This window comes from Tachyglossus aculeatus, chromosome X1 (genome assembly GCF_015852505.1).
Source record: "Tachyglossus aculeatus isolate mTacAcu1 chromosome X1, mTacAcu1.pri, whole genome shotgun sequence".
Lineage (NCBI taxonomy): Eukaryota > Metazoa > Chordata > Mammalia > Monotremata > Tachyglossidae > Tachyglossus > Tachyglossus aculeatus.
The window spans coordinates 117,572,309-117,589,389 of record NC_052101.1 but is presented as its reverse complement, the minus strand read 5'-3'; the positions used below and the strand labels follow the sequence as shown (position 1 = coordinate 117,589,389).

The 17,081-nt window shown below is 50.8% G+C and overlaps 1 protein-coding gene across 1 annotated transcript in view; it reads left to right on the top strand.

Moving 5' to 3' along the window:
• AKAP8L (A-kinase anchoring protein 8 like) overlaps positions 1 to 12,279 on the top strand; it is a 32,921-nt gene extending 20,642 nt beyond the window's left edge. Inside the window, exons 5-14 of the mRNA XM_038772676.1 lie at positions 405 to 840; positions 1,325 to 1,424; positions 1,843 to 1,913; positions 3,896 to 3,953; positions 5,302 to 5,410; positions 7,436 to 7,577; positions 8,488 to 8,593; positions 10,133 to 10,263; positions 10,470 to 10,565; positions 11,328 to 12,279. Of these exons, the coding sequence (XP_038628604.1) occupies positions 405 to 840; positions 1,325 to 1,424; positions 1,843 to 1,913; positions 3,896 to 3,953; positions 5,302 to 5,410; positions 7,436 to 7,577; positions 8,488 to 8,593; positions 10,133 to 10,263; positions 10,470 to 10,565; positions 11,328 to 11,636 (1,558 nt within the window). The 3' untranslated portion in view covers positions 11,637 to 12,279. The remainder of the gene's footprint in view (positions 1 to 404; positions 841 to 1,324; positions 1,425 to 1,842; positions 1,914 to 3,895; positions 3,954 to 5,301; positions 5,411 to 7,435; positions 7,578 to 8,487; positions 8,594 to 10,132; positions 10,264 to 10,469; positions 10,566 to 11,327) is intronic.
• The last annotated feature ends 4,802 nt before the right edge of the window (positions 12,280 to 17,081 follow it).

Below are 17,081 nucleotides of genomic sequence, written 5' to 3'. Positions count from 1 at the left end.
TTCCTGCTTCACCATTGGCTGCAACCCATTGCTGGTTTCTGAACCGATGGATAGATTAGCGGAGGGAGACTAGGGACTTCACGCAGATGTCTTTGGGAGTAGTGATCAATCAGTTCATGGTGTTTATTGAGCGCTTACTGCACGCAGAGCCCTGTACTAAGCACTCCCTTTGTGTTGGACTGAATTTCCATGTGGCTCAGCCCTGGGGAGTGTCTCCCCCGAAAGAAAGACCTCCTCCTGTGTGTGGAGCCTCTCTGTCCAGTCGGAGATGAGAATGAATGGGGGAGGGTGAGAAAAGTACCCGATGTGGATTTATAAGCTGTGACTAGAACTATTTCATCGATGATGTGGGGGGACCTGAGCCATACCCCGATAACTCACTGCTTACTATGCACCTTTTGCAGGTATGATTCCTTCTCTACCGATAACTCCAGGGCCGCACTGAGTAACCGTGATCTGTACAGATCCGGCTATGACTACAGTGAGATTGATCCTGGAATGGAGATGGCCTACCAAGGCCACTACGCTGCCTATCGGGAACAGCTCCGACTTCGCAGTGCCTTTAGCCGGAGGGCCCAGGGTTGGGCCAGAGACCACCACCGCGCTAATCGGCCCGTGGCCACGGACTTTGGGCCTGTGTGGGATCAACGCTTGGGGGCTCAGGCCCACTGTGTTCCTGCCTCCTCCCGGCCCCCGTCCCTCTTCTCCCAGAATATCATTCCCGAATATGGCCTGGTCAGGAGCATGAGAGCATCTTATGGGAAGATGTGCTTTGGCTTCAACAGTGGCCTGAAGCGGATGCGGAGGACCTGGAAAACATGGGGCAGCCCCGACTTCAGAGTAAGCGTGCAATCTTTCCCCCGATCCTTCGTCCTCGGATTTCATTTTGAAGGTCCCTCTTTCCTGGGAACTTCCTTGAATCCAGATGCATGAACGTCTGTTTCTTGGTCCTGTGGCTTTATTTAACTTTCCTCTTCCACCTTCGTTCCACCCCGGCCAGAGGAAACTCCCCAACCCAAATCACTGGACTCTATTCTCCCAGACAGTATAGCCACACTGCAGAGCACAGCCACCTGCATGAGCAGGTCTGGAGACACTCAGTCAATTGTATTTAACGTAGTGCTTACTGTGTGCAGAGCGCTGGGAGAGTACAATATACATTTTCCCTAGAACAAATAAAGCCTTTTGCTTGTCATTTGAAGGGGGTGGAGGAAATCTGAGCTGTGTGTGTGTGTGTGTGTGTGTGTGTGTGTGTGCGTGCGCATGTGCATGTGTGCTCACTACTCCTGTTTTCTGGGGCTGATATTCCTTCCCTCTTCTGTAGCCACAGAAGAAGAAGAAGAAGAAGAGAAAACAGTTTAACAGCCCTGATGAAACAGACAGCAAAGCAACCAATGGCTCAGACAACAGTGACTCTGATAATGGTAATAATAATAATTGGGGTATTTATTAAGCACTTACTATGTACCAGGCACTATACTAAGCGCTAAGGTAAATACAAGGTAATTGGGTTGGACACAGTCCCTGTCCCACATAGGGCTCACAGTCTTAATCCCCATTTTACAGGTGAGGGAATTGAGGCCCAGAGAAGGGAAGTGACTTGCTCAAGGTCACACAGCAGACAAGTGGCGGAGCTGGGATTAGAACCCAGATCCTTCTGAATCCCAGGCCCGTGCTCTATCCACTAAGCCATGCATCCTATCACCTATCACCTGTCAGCTGGTGTTTAACCCAGGGATCTTGATGACTGCCCTTCCCTTCCTTCTTAATGCCTTGGGTCCTCTTTTCATCCCTGCTTGGTTGAGCTTTCAGACTCCTGCTCTACTGGCCTTTATCTTTCAGATGAGGGCAATGAAGGGGAAGGAACTGAAACCTTGGAAGTCACAGACCTGATTGAGAAGAGCTCTAAGGCAGTAAGTAGCCCTAGGAAGGGGGCTTGGCTTTCCTTGCCCTTGCTTGGGCAATTTCTTCGAGTTGCTTTTAGTGAGAGGGAAGAATGGAGAAATCAGGAATAGGTTCCAGGAAGGGAGGGACCCAGTTCTCTTCAGCTCAGTGGGACTAAGCTGGGATCCTTTTGTGGGGACGCTGGGTTCGAAGACACATCCGACGCTTGGGTGGACCAGCCTAGAGGAACTGTGTAACGAGGGGAAAGGCCAAAAATCTGGGGATCCAGGCTGGGCCAAGCCAAGCTGGATGACCCTTCAGTATCACCTATGCCCTTGGTTGTACCTCTTAAGCACTTTGATACCCCACCCCTACAGCACTTATGTACATATCCTTATACTCTACCATTTCCCCTACGGCAATTCATTTTAATGTCTGTCTCTTCCCGCTAGACCATAAGCTCCTTGCAGGCAGGGATCCTGTGTAACAATTCTGTTATCCTCTCGCAGGCACTTAGTACAGTGCTCTGCATGCATTAAGCGGTCAATAAATACTATTATTGTTTTTTTATTATTTTTTTGGTGGAGTGAGGGGTGTGGGGACTTTGTACCTAGTCCCACGCACTTTATCCTTTGTCCAGCCTTACTGGGCCTGTCTTCACTTCTTGGGGGCACAAGGATTTCCAGGATTCAGGATTCAAGCAAGCATTGTGGTATCCTTGTGTGGGCTTTAGTAGCCCATCCAATGTGCAGGGACTACTGAGAATTGTAGTCTGCCAGTTGGATACTCTACTAGGCATTGGAGGTCTGTCTGCTTCTCATCGAGGCCTGGCAGGAGATTGCCAAACTCAGAAATGGAGAAGGAGGCTTTAGGACAAGCCCAACTATGGGACTCTTTATAAACCACAGCCATGGTTGGGTGGAAAGAGCACGGGTCTGGGAACCAGAGGACCAGGGTTCTATTCACGGCTCTGCCATTTGCCTGCTGGGTGACCTTGGGCAAGTCACTTAACTGATCTGGGCCTTGATTCCCTTATTTGGAAAATTGGGGATTAAATACCTGTCTCTCTCCTACTTCATTCATTCAATGGTATTTCATTCAATCGTAGTTATTGAGCGCTTACTGTGTGCAGATTATTCATTCATTCAATCATATTTATTGAGCGCTTGTGTGCAGATCATTCATTCAGTCGTATTGAGCGCTTACTGTGTGCAGAGCACTGTACTACTACTTGGAAAGTACTACTACTTGGAATGTACAATTTGGCAACAGATAAAGACAGTCCCTACCCAACAACGGGCTAGATTACTGTACTAAGCGCTTGGAAAGTACAGTTCAGTAACAAATAGAGACAATCCCTGCCCACAACAGGCTCACAGTCTAGAAGGGGGGGGAGACAGACATCAAAACAAGTAAACAGGCATCAATAGCATCAATATAAATAAATAGAATTATATATACACATCATTAATGAAATAAATAGAATTATAAATATGTACATATATACACAAGTGCTATGGGTTGGTGGGTGTGGGGAGGTAGAGCAGAAGGAGCAAATGAGGGTGATGGGGAGGGGTTGGGGAGGAGAGGAAAAGGGGGGCTTAATTCGAGAAGGCCTCCTGGAGGAGGTGAGCTTTCAGTAGGGATTTAAAGGGGGGAAGTGTTCTAGTTTGGTGGATTTGAGAGGGGAGGACATCCCAGGCCAAAGGTAGGACATGGGCCAGAGGTGGATGGTGGGACAGGTGAGAATGAGGCCCAGTGAAAGGTTTAGCACCAGAGGAGTGGAGTGTGCAGGCTGGGCTGTAGAAGGAGAGAAGGGAAGTGAGGTAGGAGGGGGCAAGGTGATGGAGAGATAGCCTGGAGGGTGATGAAGGGCAGGGTCTTTGTCCGTCCTGATCATCTTGTATCTACCACAGTGCTTAGTATAATTCTTAGCACATAGCAAGCGCGTAACAAATACCGCAAATATTATCTTAGCGGAGGTTTGAACTATCTTTTGAAATTATGTTAGGAAGGAGAAGATGAGGAGGAGGAGGGGAAAGAAGATTGGAAAGCCGATGCTGAGAGAGGTGAGCAACTGTGTGGGACTCGCTCGCTGGCTCTAAGCAGATCCAACCTAGTTGGTGGCAGCTTGTGGGCAGAGCTGCAGGGAGGTGATTTGGGGACCCTCAGAGCCTACCAGGTACTCTTTGTTGGTGGGCAGGCAGGGAACTGAATGCGCCTCCCACTATTTCCTACCCTTGTGCTTTGCATAGAACCCACCCTTCCCGGGCTGGATTTAACAGTGACTCTGGAGCTGCCATCCTCCTCCCCACCGAGCCCGACTTTATGGAGAACCAGGTGCAGCATAGCCACCTTCAACCCAGCACCTGCCTTCCAGTGTGTTCAGGGGGAGAGGTGGCAGGCGTCAGGGGTTCAGGGGGTTCCCACGAGAGCAGAATGGTGCAGGAACCCATTCCACTCCATTGCAAGTTCTTCTCAGAGGCTGGCAGTTGACATCTGAGCTGTGGGCCCCACGTTCTGGTTTTTATGATTCTGGCTCATGTGTCCTCTCCCCCCTAGTGCTTCTCCAGCCCCAGCTGGGAATTTGTGCCGCCGCCCCCCAGCTTGCCACACACTCGGGCATTCATTGTGGGCAGGGAATGTGTCTGCTTATTGTTACGTTGTACTCTCTCAAGCACTTAGTTCGGTGCTCTGCACACAGTAAGCACTCAATAAATACAACTGAATGAATGAACAATGAGTGCCAGCAGGTACCAAACAGCGACTCCATTATTAGCCCAATTTTTCCACAGTGATTGGGGTGGAGCAGAGGGGGATGAGCAGGGTTCAGCTAGTGCCACAGTTCATTCTCTCTCTCACACACACACACCAACGACACCACTCACAAACACACCACTGGCTCCATGGCTTTTGCCCCTCTGCATGGACCAGAGTGAAACACCAATTGGGCTGACAACAAGCCACCCCCTTCTTCCCGGCTTCCCAAGCTGCTGTTTGCACTGGGGTTGGGGACCTGGGCTAAGGCATCCCTGCAAGCAGGTTGGAGCACCTTCCATCAGAGCCACCACTCCGGTGGGCAGGGATGGAGGTGGGTGAGATGCCTTGGGAGGCTCTAAGCAGAAGGCACGGGCTCCAGGGGCACATAGGACACTGCAAAAGCAGAAGGGAGTCAGGCGCCTCTCCCTACCCTGCTCTTGGCCTTTTGGAGGGGGTTCCACTCCAAAGCCTTTGGGCAGATGGTTATGGGGTCCCCCCGGCCCAGGGCTTCTTTGAGGAGATCTGGGTGGGTGTAGCCCCTGGAACATTTGGAGCGCATGTGTGTGGCTGGGAAGAGAGGGGCTGAGAGATCCGCTCTGCCTCCCAGAAAGGGGAAGTGACGGATGTCAGGGTTTCCCGCCCCTTCTCGTCTTTCAGGAGTCCTGACAATCCAGGAGGAGATCAGTCAAATAAAGCGCAAGCTGCAGGCCGGCAGAAAGATCAACGAGAGGCAGAAGAAGCGGCAGCGGGACCGCTTGGTGGAAAGGTAACGTCTCTCTCCCTCTTCTCCCCGTGACTCCCTCACTCCAGACGTCAGTCCCCGTTGGGCCTTGGCTGTGTCCGGTAGCTCTCCCAAGAGAGACTCTTCCTTCTAACTTTCTGTGAGTTTCCACCTTGCAGCCCGTGGGGTCTTGGTCCCCCCTCAGAATCCAGGGGGAGGTGGTGGCGATAAGTATACTTCAGGCACATCCTAGCCCTGCCTTCGGCGTTCCGTGGGGGGCCCGGTGTTCCCCTGGTGGCGCTGCCTGGTCTCCCATGAATGGACCCTGCTCACCTTCAGTAAGGCTTCCCTGAGCTTTGGTCGCAGACCCAAGAGCTGGCTGATTCCTGTCCTCCCCTCCCACTCATCCTCTCCCCATTCCCAGTCTCTTCCTCCCCCCACAAGAGGTTGCCTCATAACTTCCACTTCTCTGGCTCTGGTGTCCGACGCCACTTGGCATGGTTATGCAGCAGCTCCTTGGCACGTGCTCAGAGGTGCCAAGGGAGGCCCAAGCCCCTGGGGGAGGGGGCAAGTTCAGCGGCTACTCCAAAGCACCTTTGTGGCCCCCATCTTGTGGCTGATAAGCTGACACTGGGCCTGGGCAAGGCAGAAGCTCCAACAGGGGAATCTCAGCAGCTTCCTGTCAGCCGCAGAAGCTCCTGCTCCTTCGTGATTCCGAGCCAGCGGGGCCAGTGGACCGGCCTGCCTCAACCCGGAGGGCGGCTGGGCCCTTTACCACCCTCCCGGATCTATTTGCCCTCAGGGCCTCCGCGCTGTTGCTTGCCTTCGCCTCAGCCTCCGCCTCTTTCTCTTGCTGGATCTTCCTCGGCCAAGTCGGCGCCGGGCCCCTGGGCTCTCCAGACAAAGCTGTTCCCGTGGCCCAGATATGGATGGCAGAGGTAGGAATCCTGAGTCCTCGGCGGAGGGCGGCCTCCTCCGTTTCCTGCCACGTCTGATGTTGCCTCTCAGCCTGGGCCCCCCCCACCCCCGACCTCCACAACACCGACCTCCCCGGGCGGGGGAGGGCCCGCTATAGACGGCTTGGCCTCCTCAGCGCAGGTGGCTTCCCAGCTGCCGTCTTACCGGGCACCCTCCTTCCAGGTTAGACTTTATGTTCTTGGAAGAGGAAGATGAGCTGACAGCCACTGGAGGCAGGGCCGCAGCCGGCCCCTCCTTCCCTTCGCCATGCTGAGCCAAGGACAGGGTGAGGTGGTGGGTTCCAGAAGACACGGCTTCTCTCAGCGGGCCGTGGTAGAGGATGGATCTCTTTGTATTTTTTTTCCTCTCTCTCTCGCTCCCCCCACCTCATTCCCCCCTCTTGCTCCTTGCTCCCCCTCTCTCTCTCATTCCTCCCCATTTCCTCTCTCTCACTCCCTCTCTCTTACGCTCTCTCTCTTTCTCTCTCTCTGTCTCTCTCTGTGCCGTTCGGCCTGATCCTCTGAGTTCAGCTACTCCCTTTTCCCTGCCCCGAGCTGGTCCTATGGAGTGTGGTATCTCCTTTCACAGAGGAGACATCCCTGCTGGCCCCCTGGCAGCCTTCTCTCCACTCCTTCTCTCTTGTGTGATTCGAAGCCGGTTCCCTGCTACTGCCCCTCATGCAGCCCTTCCTCCTGATGGACTCTTCCTCTCTGGGAAGAATGCCCCTGGCTCCCTCCCTCCCTTTTCCCCTCCCTCCCCCTGGGAAAAATAGGGGATCTGCTTTAGTGCCACACAGTAATTCCTGCCTGTAGCCCCATCCGTCCATACCCTCAAGGGTTTGGTTTCCTTCCCTTTCAGCCCCTTTGTCGCCTCTGGGAGGGAGAAGGGGCCTAGTTGTTGGTGCTCAACACCCTTCCTTACCTTCCCCTGCCCGGCCACACCTCCCCCACACTGCTGGAACTGGTGCAGCCAAGCCCAGAAGCAGAGGGTTGGGGCAGATCGGGCCCATTTCCAGGGCTTGCCGCCTCCTCAGGGCCGGGGACCTGGTGCTGGCGGCAGCGCTTCCTGGGTGGGCCCCTCCCCTCCCTGATGACTTCCCCCTTTTCTTGGCAGGATCCAGTTCGTGTGCTCCCTCTGCAAGTATCGAACCTTCTATGAAGATGAGATGACTAGCCACTGGGACAGCAAGTTCCACAAAGAGCATTTCAAGTTTGTCGGCGGGAAGCTGCCCAAGCAGACCGCTGACTTCCTGGAGGTGAGTGCCACTCTGGCCTGGGCACAGCCTGCACAACCAGTGGCTCAGACGCAATCTACCCGGACCCGGCCGAGCATCTGAGTCCGCTGTCCCTGAAGGGCGGTGATGGGTTAGGCACTGTGGAGCAGAGGAACTCAGCCCTGGCCATCAGAATTAGGGATCTAAAAAAGGCACTGGAGGAGCATTGTGGCCTAGTGGAAAGAGCCCAGGCCTGAGAGTCAGAGGACCTGGGTTCTAACCCCGACTCTGCCACTTATCTGCTGGGTGTCCTTGGGCAGGTCAGTTCACTGCCCTGAGCCTTAGTTTCCTCATCTGGAAAATAGGGATTCAATCCCTGTCCTCCCTCTTCCTTAGACTACAAGCCTCATGAGGGACTGTGTCCACCCCGGTTATCTTGTAGCTGCCCCAGCGCTTGGCGTATAGTAAGTGCTTAGCAAATGTCACAGTTATCGTTATTACTGTTCATCGCCCTTCTGCTTTTTTAAAAAAATTGTTTTATGATATTTAAGTGCTTACTATGTGTCAGGCACTGTACTAAACACTGGGGGAAATACAAGCTGATCAGGTTGGACACAGTCTATGTCCTGCTTGGGACTCAGAGTCTTAATCCCTATTTTACAGATGAGATCACTGAGGCTCAGAGAAGTGAAGTGATTTGCCCAAGGTCACATAGCAGACAAGTGGCAGACTGGGATTAGAATCCAGCTCTTTCTGACTCCCGGGCCCATATTCGATCCACTAGACCATGCGGCTTCACTTCTTTGTTGCTCAGGTGCAAGAAACGAGTTTTGAGATGGCCTGAGGGCCGGTCCCAAAGGCAGTTGGGATCTTGGGAAGGGTGGAATTTGGACTGCAAAGGGACGGTGACCGTGCTCCATCGTTGACTTTCGAACTCTGCTGACCCTGGCAGGAGTACGTCAACAACAAAACCAAGAAGACAGAGGAGCGTCGCAGAAGCATTGAGGACCTCAGTGGCGTAATCCAGAAGATCTATAAAGATCAAGACCTTACCCAAGGTGAGCCTCCCCATCATTTGAACAGCAGATGGGAGGAAAGGGATTTATGAAGTAGGGTTCAGGGCCAATTTAGCGGCCACTCTTCTCCTTCTGGATTGAAAATGGCCCTTGCTCTCTGGCCTCTTGGCGGCTGGGCTAATTCTGTTGTGTTGTACTCTGCCAAGTGCCTAGTACAATGCTCTGCACATAGTATGCATTCAGTAAATACCATTCATATTGGTCATTCAATCATATTTATTGAGCACTTACTGTGTGCAGAATACTGTACTAAGCGCTTGGGAAAGTACGATAGAGAAGTACAATAGAGAAGCAGCGTGGCTCAGTGGAAAGAGCACGGGCTTGGGAGTCAGAGGTCATGGGTTCTAATCCCGGCTCCACCACTTGTCAGCTGTATGACCTTGGGCAAGTGACTTCACTTCTCTGTGCCTCAGTTACCTCATCTGTAAAATGGGGCTGAAGACTGTGAGCCCCATGTGGGACAACCCGCTTACCTTGTGTCCTCCCCAGCGCTTAGAACAGTGCTTTGCACATAGTAAGCACTTAACAAATGCCATTATTATTACAATACAACAATAAACAGTGACATTCCCTGCCGAGGTCTCCCAGTGAGGGAGATGCAAGTGGAATTGGCCTTGCAGAACAGTTTGTTCTGTTTCAGGATCTTCCCCATACAGTGTTGATTGCTCCAGGGAGATCAGGTAGGACGTCATCAGAGCCACATGGGGCAAATGCATCTCTGAAAGATACAACAGCACTCACTAAAGTGGCTGCCTGCTTCTTACTTAACTCCTAAATCTGTAATGTCCGTGCTGTTTCTATTAATGGCTGTCTCCCCCTCTAGACTGTGAGCTCCTTGAGGACATGGATTGTGTCCACCAATTCTATTGGATCACCCTCCCCTAAGTGCTGAGTACATGGCTCTGCACACAGTGCTCAGTAGATACCACTGATGGATGGATTGGGGCTTTCTGTGAGGCGCAAACTACCTCCAAACAGGGGGCCCCTCAGGGCCTGCAATCTGTGGGCTTTCCTGCTTCCTTAATCCGAGGGGAGCCTCATTTCTCCATACTCTCTTCGAATAATAATAATAATAATGTTGGTATTTGTTAAGCGCTTACTATGTGCAAAGCACTGTTCTAAGCGCTGGGGTAGATACAAGGTAATCAGGTTGTCCCACGTGGGGCTCACAGTCTTCATCCCCATTTTACAGATGAGGGAACTGAGGCCCAGAGAAGTTGTGACTTGCCCAAAGTCACCCAGCTGACAAGTGGTGGAGCCGGGATTTGAACCCATGACCTCTTGACTCCAAAGCCCGTGCTCTTTCCACTGAGCCACACTGCTTCGAAGGCACTGCACCATAGATGGACACCTCCCGAGCAGCTGATATCCCAGCGTGACCCTCTCCACAAGCTTTGTGTCCGACGGGAGAGGGATATCCTAGGAACTGTGAGCACCCCTCCCTTTTGAGGCTCCCCCCTGGAGATATTCCAGGACAGCTTGGCATGGGATGTCCCCGAAAACTGACCGATTCCCTTGCAGAAATCAGCCCGGAGCACTTTATGAAGAAGGTGGAAGCGGCGCACTGTGCCGCCTGCGACCTCTTCATCCCCATGCAGCAAGGGATCATCCAGAAGCACCTCAAGACCACGGAGCACAACCGCAACCGCAGGGTGAGTCCTGGCACGCACCCCCCACGACCCCTCGTAGAGACAAGAATCCCGAAGGAGCGCCGAATTGGACTGCTGACTGGCCGGGGAGGAGGACAAGAACCACACATTTCGACTTTCCTCTTTTTGACTGGCGGGAAGCCCCATGACTGGGCTCTGAGGCGCGGTGAGGATTTCCCCTTGTAACATGGTATGCTTTCCCTTTTCAGCTAATGATGGACCAGTCAAAGAAGTCGTCACTAGTTGTAGCTCGCAGCATCCTCAACAACAAACTCATCGGCATCAAGTTGGAACGGTATCTCAAGGTAAGAGCTGCCTCCTTTTCTGTGACTGTTTTCTTCACTGCTACTTCTCCCACCCGCTTATGCAGCCTCCTTGCATTTAGGCTTGCACCCTTTATTCGCCCCTCCCTCAGCCCCACGGCATTTATGTACATCTCTGTAATTTATTTATTTATAGTAATGCCTGTCCCCCCAGCTCTAGACTGCGAGCTCCTTGTGGGCAGGAAACGTGTCTACCAACTCTGTTACATTGTACTCTACCAAGTGCTTAGTACAATGCTCTGTTCACAGTAAGCACTCAATAAATGATTGCTTGATTGCTTTCTGATCCAGCCTCCAAGAGGGAGAGAGGGAGGGAAGCAGCATGGCCTTGCGGAAAGAGCCCGGGTGTGAGAGTCAGAGGACCTGGGTTTTAATCCTGGCTCTGCTACTTGCCTGCTGTGTGACCTTGGGCAAGTCCCCTAACTTCTCTGGGCCTCAGTTTCCTCATCTGTAAAATGGGGATTCAACACCTGGCCTCCCTCCCCCTTAGACTGGGAGTCCCATGTGGGACAGGGGCTTTGTCCATCAGAATTATCTTGTTTCTACCCCATCGCTTAGTTCAGTGCATGGCCCATAGTAAGCACTTAGCAAATACCATGACTAATTTGATCGGTGGGCCTGACTTCATTAAGCGCCTCATTGATTCAGGAGAGCCTTAGCGAATGTCAGGTTAAGGGCCTCCCTTGCTGGTGCTGGAAAGAGCTGGGGGATGTCAGTGAGCTGTGCCGTCTGTTTACCCAACAGGGTGAAAATCCCTTCGCGGACGGTCCAGATGACGAGAAGGGGCAAGAAGAAGGCGAGAGAGGTGAGAGCCGACTTGGTGGAAACATGGAGAAAAGAACTGCCGCAGGGGAGGTGAAGAATAAGAAGAAAGAGGAAAAGTATATCAAAGGGCAGGGCAGGGAGCCAGAGGAGGGAGAGGGAGTAGGAGCCAGGGAACTGACAACCGAGACCCAGGCCTTGGCTAAGGGGAGTAGTAGAGAAGAATCTGCTTTAAACCACCCTTCGGAGGAGGAATCCTGCAACAACAAATGCGGAGGATCCCAGGGCTAGACAGAGAGGTGGAATGAAGATGCTGTGACATTACCTGGAGTGGAGCGGGAGAAAGCGATCATCACGTTTTGGACTGGATATTAAACTTTTTTTTTTAAGTACTCTCCGACACTTCTGGGCACCTGACTTGGTTTGCCAGTCTCTTCCTTGCGATGGTTGTGGGAAGGCTTTGCTCTGCAATTGTTCTGTGAAATAGTGTTGGTTTTTTGTTTGTTTCGATGTTTTATTTTGCACCCCCAAACCTCATCTTATTAACTCAGTTTAGTGACCCCGGAGTTCTGAGGCTGCTTTTCCTCCAAGTACTTTCCTTCGGGGAACACGTGCAGAGGCCAGTGAGTGTTCAATCAATCAGTGGTGTGCAGAGGATCTAGGGCAGATTGAAACTTGGCAAAGACTTCGTTCCGGGAAACTCTTTATATAAAATTTGAGTGGTTGGTTCTGTGTCTGAACTAGGAGTCCTCATGTTGAAGGGAGAGAACTTTCTGAGGTCTTACTGGGCCTGTAAGATCCCACTGGTAGCTTTGGAAGACAGTAATACTGTGTTCCTTTTAACGCAAACGCTGAGGTCCACATTGCAGTATGTGTAAGTATTCTTTTCCTGTAGGTGAATGTTCTCAGCCAGACTGGATAAAAGTACTACCTGGAGCATCTGCTTGAATGCCTTCCTGTTCTGGGGATGGGGAGACCACCTCTGCTGTTTTCATTCTGTGGTCCTGACCAGATGACGGCTGGTCCTCCTCTTTACTAGCCCCCAAGTGGCCCAGTGCCTGGCTGGGCACTGGAATCAGCTATTATTTCTATCCCAGGGCCCAGAAAAGCAGCCCGTTCTGCCTGAAAATGTCAGCGCCACTTAAAGCTGTTCTAGGGGCCTAGCTCGCCCTGGGGAGGGGTGGGACAGGACGGGAGGCGGCCGGGCAACAGTGCACTGGGCTATCCAGTATGCACTGGTTTTCTTGGGGATGGGGTGGGGCTGGCTCAGACTCACCCCTGCGGGGGCTTCAAACTAAACCAGCCCTTCTCTGACCCCAGGAAGTGTGGACGGTAGCAGTGATAACGCCAGGCTTGAAATCCCCGGGAGGAAAATGAAGTGATGGGCTAATCTCCATGGCACAGAGCAACTTGGTCCTCAACTCCATGGAAGACAGAAATTTTGAACTGAGAGCGGCATTGTGTAAAAGCCAGTTGGTCGCTGCTGCAGACAGGCACATCCACACACCTTTGCGACCGCCACCTGGCTCACAACCGTCTGGCTAGAGCATTTCAGAGATGAATGACTCCATCAAGGGTATTTATTGAGTGCTCCCTCTACTAAGCAGTTGGGAGAGTATAATACAACAGCTTTGACAGATGTGATCCCTGCCCACAAGAAACTTACAGTCTAGAGGGGGAGAAAGATGTTGAAATGGATTAGGGATAGGGGAAGAACTAAAAAATGGTTATAGAAATATTATAAGGCTAGGGTGATTATTGAAGTGTTTGAGGGGTACACAGCCACGTTAATAGTTGTAGGGGAAATAAGGAGTTTGGGCTGCCTTATTCTTTGTCAGTGGAGTGAAGGGGTAGTCATTGACATCCCTCATTAATAATGATGGTATTTGTTAAGGGCTTACTATGTGCAAAACACTGTTGTAAGCGCTGGGGAGGATACAAGGTTATCAGGTTGTCCCACATGGGGCTCACAGTTTCCATCCCCATTTTATAGATGAGGTAACTGAGGCCCAGAGAAGTGAAGTGACTTGCCCAAAGTCTCACAGCTGACAAGTGGCAGAGCCGGGATTAGAACCCATGACCTCTGACTCTCAAGCCCGGGCTCTTTCCGCTGAGCCACGCTGCTTCTCATTCCCCTAGCAAAAACAGGGGAGAGGGAAACAGAAGTGGGTGACACTGGTCTTTTTTTTTTTTTTTTTTTAAAAAGGAAAATTATGCCTTTACTTTTTTTCATGGTTTTTGTTACTACGTGACAGGCACAATACTAAGTGCTGGGGTAAATCATCATCATCATCATCATCATTAATCGTATTTATTGAGCACTTACTGTGTGCAGAGCACTGTACTAAGCGCTTGGGAAGTACAAGTTGGCAACATATAGAGACAGTCCCTACCCAATAGTGGGCTCACAGTCTAAAAGACATACAAGCTAATCAGGTTGGAAACAGTCCATGTCCCACATGGGCCTCACAGACTTAAGTAGGAGGAAGAATAGGACAACTGAGGCACAAAGAAGTGAAGCAGTTTGCCTGAGGTCACAAAGCAGACAAGTGGTGGAGCTGGGATTAGAACTCAAGTCTTTCTGAGTCCCAGGCCTGTGCTGTATCCACGAGGCCATGCTGCTTCTCTACGTATCTCCTGCGATTCTCGTGGAGTGTGTTGCTTTGACAAGGCTGACTAAATCACCACCTAGGTCATCTTGGGTGGTGGCAATCTCAGCAGGAATTCGGACAATAGCTGGCCAAGGTTGGGGGAGAAGCTAGAGCAGCTATCCTGGCAACAACCTGCTGGGCTCCGGTACTAAGGTACAGCATTGGCACTTTCACCATAAGGGAGTTTTGTGGGGAAAAAGTCTTCCATGAACTTAAGATGCTGCACCACTGGCTGTCTACACTCGTGTTGTAGTAATAATAATAATAATTGTGGTATTTGTTAAGCACTTATTATGTGCCAGGCACTGTACTAACCACTGAGGTGGCTACAAGCCAATTGGGTTGGACACAGTCACTGTTTCGCATGGGGCGCACAGTCTTAATCCCCATTTTACAGATGCGGTAACTGAGGCGCAGAGAAGTGAAGGGACTTGCCCAAGATCACATGGCAGACAAGTGACAGAGTCAGGATTAGAACCCATGACCTTCTGATTCCCAGGCTTGTGCTCTATCCACTCTGCCATAATAATAATGATAATGGCATTTATTAAGCACTTACTATGTGCAAAGCACTGTTCTAAGCACTGAGGAGGTTACAACGTGATCAGGTTGTCCCATGGGGGGCTCACAGTCTTCAACCCCATTTTACAGATGAGGTAACTGAGGCACAGAGAATCAATCAATCAGTCAATCGTATTGAGCGCTTACTGTGTGCAGAGCACTGTACTAAGCGCTTGGGAAGTACAAGTTGGCAACATAAGTGAAGTGAAGAGAAGTGACTTGCCCAAAGTCACACAGCTGACAATTGGCGGAGCCGGAATTTGAACCCATGACCTCTGACTCCAAAGCCCGTGCTTTTTCCACTGAGCCATGCTGCTTCTCTGCCATGCTGTACTCAGTGGTCCAAGTGGTACCATTCCCCCCGTCTTACCTCCTTCCCTTCCCCACAGCACCTGTATATATGTATATATGTTTGTACATATTTATTACTCTATTTTACTTGTACATATCTATTCTATTTTATTTTGTTAGTATGTTTGGTTTTGTTCTCTGTCTCCCCCTTTTAGACTGTGAGCCCACTGTTGGGTAGGGACTGTCTCTATATGTTGCCAACTTGTACTTCCCAAGCGCTTAGTACAGTGCTCTGCACACAGTAAGTGCTCAATAAATATGATTGATTGATTGACTGGCAAGGATGAGAGCATGAACGGTGCTGTGCAAATCAGTATAAACAATTCCTTTGTGCAAATTCTCCGTCTCATAATCAGTAGCATTTAATGAGCGCTGACTGTGTGCTGAGCACTGTACTAAGCACTTGGGAGAGTATGCTACAACAGAGTTAATAGACACTGTTGTTGGTGTTGATAGACAGAGTTGTTCCTTGCCCACAAGAAACAGTCTAGACGGGAAGAGAGACCCTAAATTCCAGATATTCAGGAGGTCATGGGTTCTAATCCTGCTCCACCACTTGTCTGCTGGATGACCTTAGGCAACTCACTTCTCTGTGCCTGTTACCTCATCTGTAAAATGGGGATTAAGACTGTGTACCCCATGCGGAACAAGGTCTGCGTCCAACCTAATTTGCTTGTAGCCGCCCCAGCGCCCAGTACAGTGCCTGGAACATAGCGCTTAACAAATACCACAATTTTATATAATATATATGGACATGTGCTGTATGGACATAATAATATTTTATATAATATGTATGGACATGAGGGTGAATCTTTGTGAGGGGATTGAGGCCTTTACGTTGTTTTAAGATAGGAGATTCCTTCACCCTATGATGGAAGTGTGATCTTTAAGGAAGCAGATTGGCGTAGTGGCTAGAGCACAGGCCCGGGACTCAGAAGGTTGTGGGTTCATTCATTCATTCATTCCATCGTATTTATTGAGCGCTTACTGTGTGCAGAGCACTGTACTAAGCGCTTGGGAAGTCCAAATTGGCAACATCTAGAGACGGTCCCTACCCGACAGTGGGCTCACAGTCTAGAAGGGGGAGATGGACGACAAAACAAAACATGTGGACGGCCGTCAAGCCGTCGGAACGAATAGAAATAAAGCTAGATGCACATCGTTAACAACATGGAATAGTAAATAGGTACAAGTAAAATAAATAGAGTGATAAATCTGTACAAACATTCATTCAATCGTATTTATTGAGCGCTTACTGTGTGCAGAGCACTGTACTAAGCGCTTGGGAAGTACAAGTTGGCAACATCTAGAGATGGTCCCTACCCGACAGTGGGCTCACAGTCTAGAAGGGGGAGACGGACAACAAAACAAAACATGTGGACGGGCGTCAAGCCGTGGGTTCTAATCCCGGCTCTGCCACTTAATAATAATAATAATGTTGGTATTTGTTAAGCACTTACTATGTGCCAAGTGCTGTTCTAAGCACTGGGGGAGATACAAGGTCATCAGGTTATTCATTCAATAGTATTTATTGAGCGCTTACTGTGTGCAGAGCACTGTACTAAGCGCTTGGGAAGTACAAGTTGGCAACATTTAGAGACGGACGGTCTCCACCCAACAACGGGCTCACAGTCTAGAAGGGGGAGGCAGACAACAAAACAAAATATATTAACAAAATAGAATAGTAAATATGTACAAGTAAAATAGAGTAATAAATCTGTACAAACATATATACAGGTGCTGTGGGGAGGGGAAGGAGGTAGGGAAGGGGGGAGAGGGAGTAGGGGGAGAGGAAGGAGGGGGCTCAGTCTGGGAGGGCCTTCTGGAAGAGGTGAGCTCTCAGTAGGGCTCTGAAGGGAGGAAGAGAGCTAGCTTGGCGGATGTGTGGAGGGAGGGCATTCCAGGCCAGGGGAAGGACGTGGGCCGGGGGTCGACAGCGGGACAGGCGAGAACGAGGCACAGTGAGGAGGTTAGCGGCTGAGGAACGGAGGGTGCGGGCTGGGCTGTAGAAGGAAAGAAGGGAGGTGAGGTAGGAGTTGGCGAGGAGATGGACAGCCTTGAAGCTGAGAGTGAGGAGTTTTTGCCTGATGTGTAGGTTGACTGGTAGCCACTGGAGATTTTTGAGGAGGGGAGTAACATGCCCAGAGTGTTTGTGCACAAAGATGATCCGGGC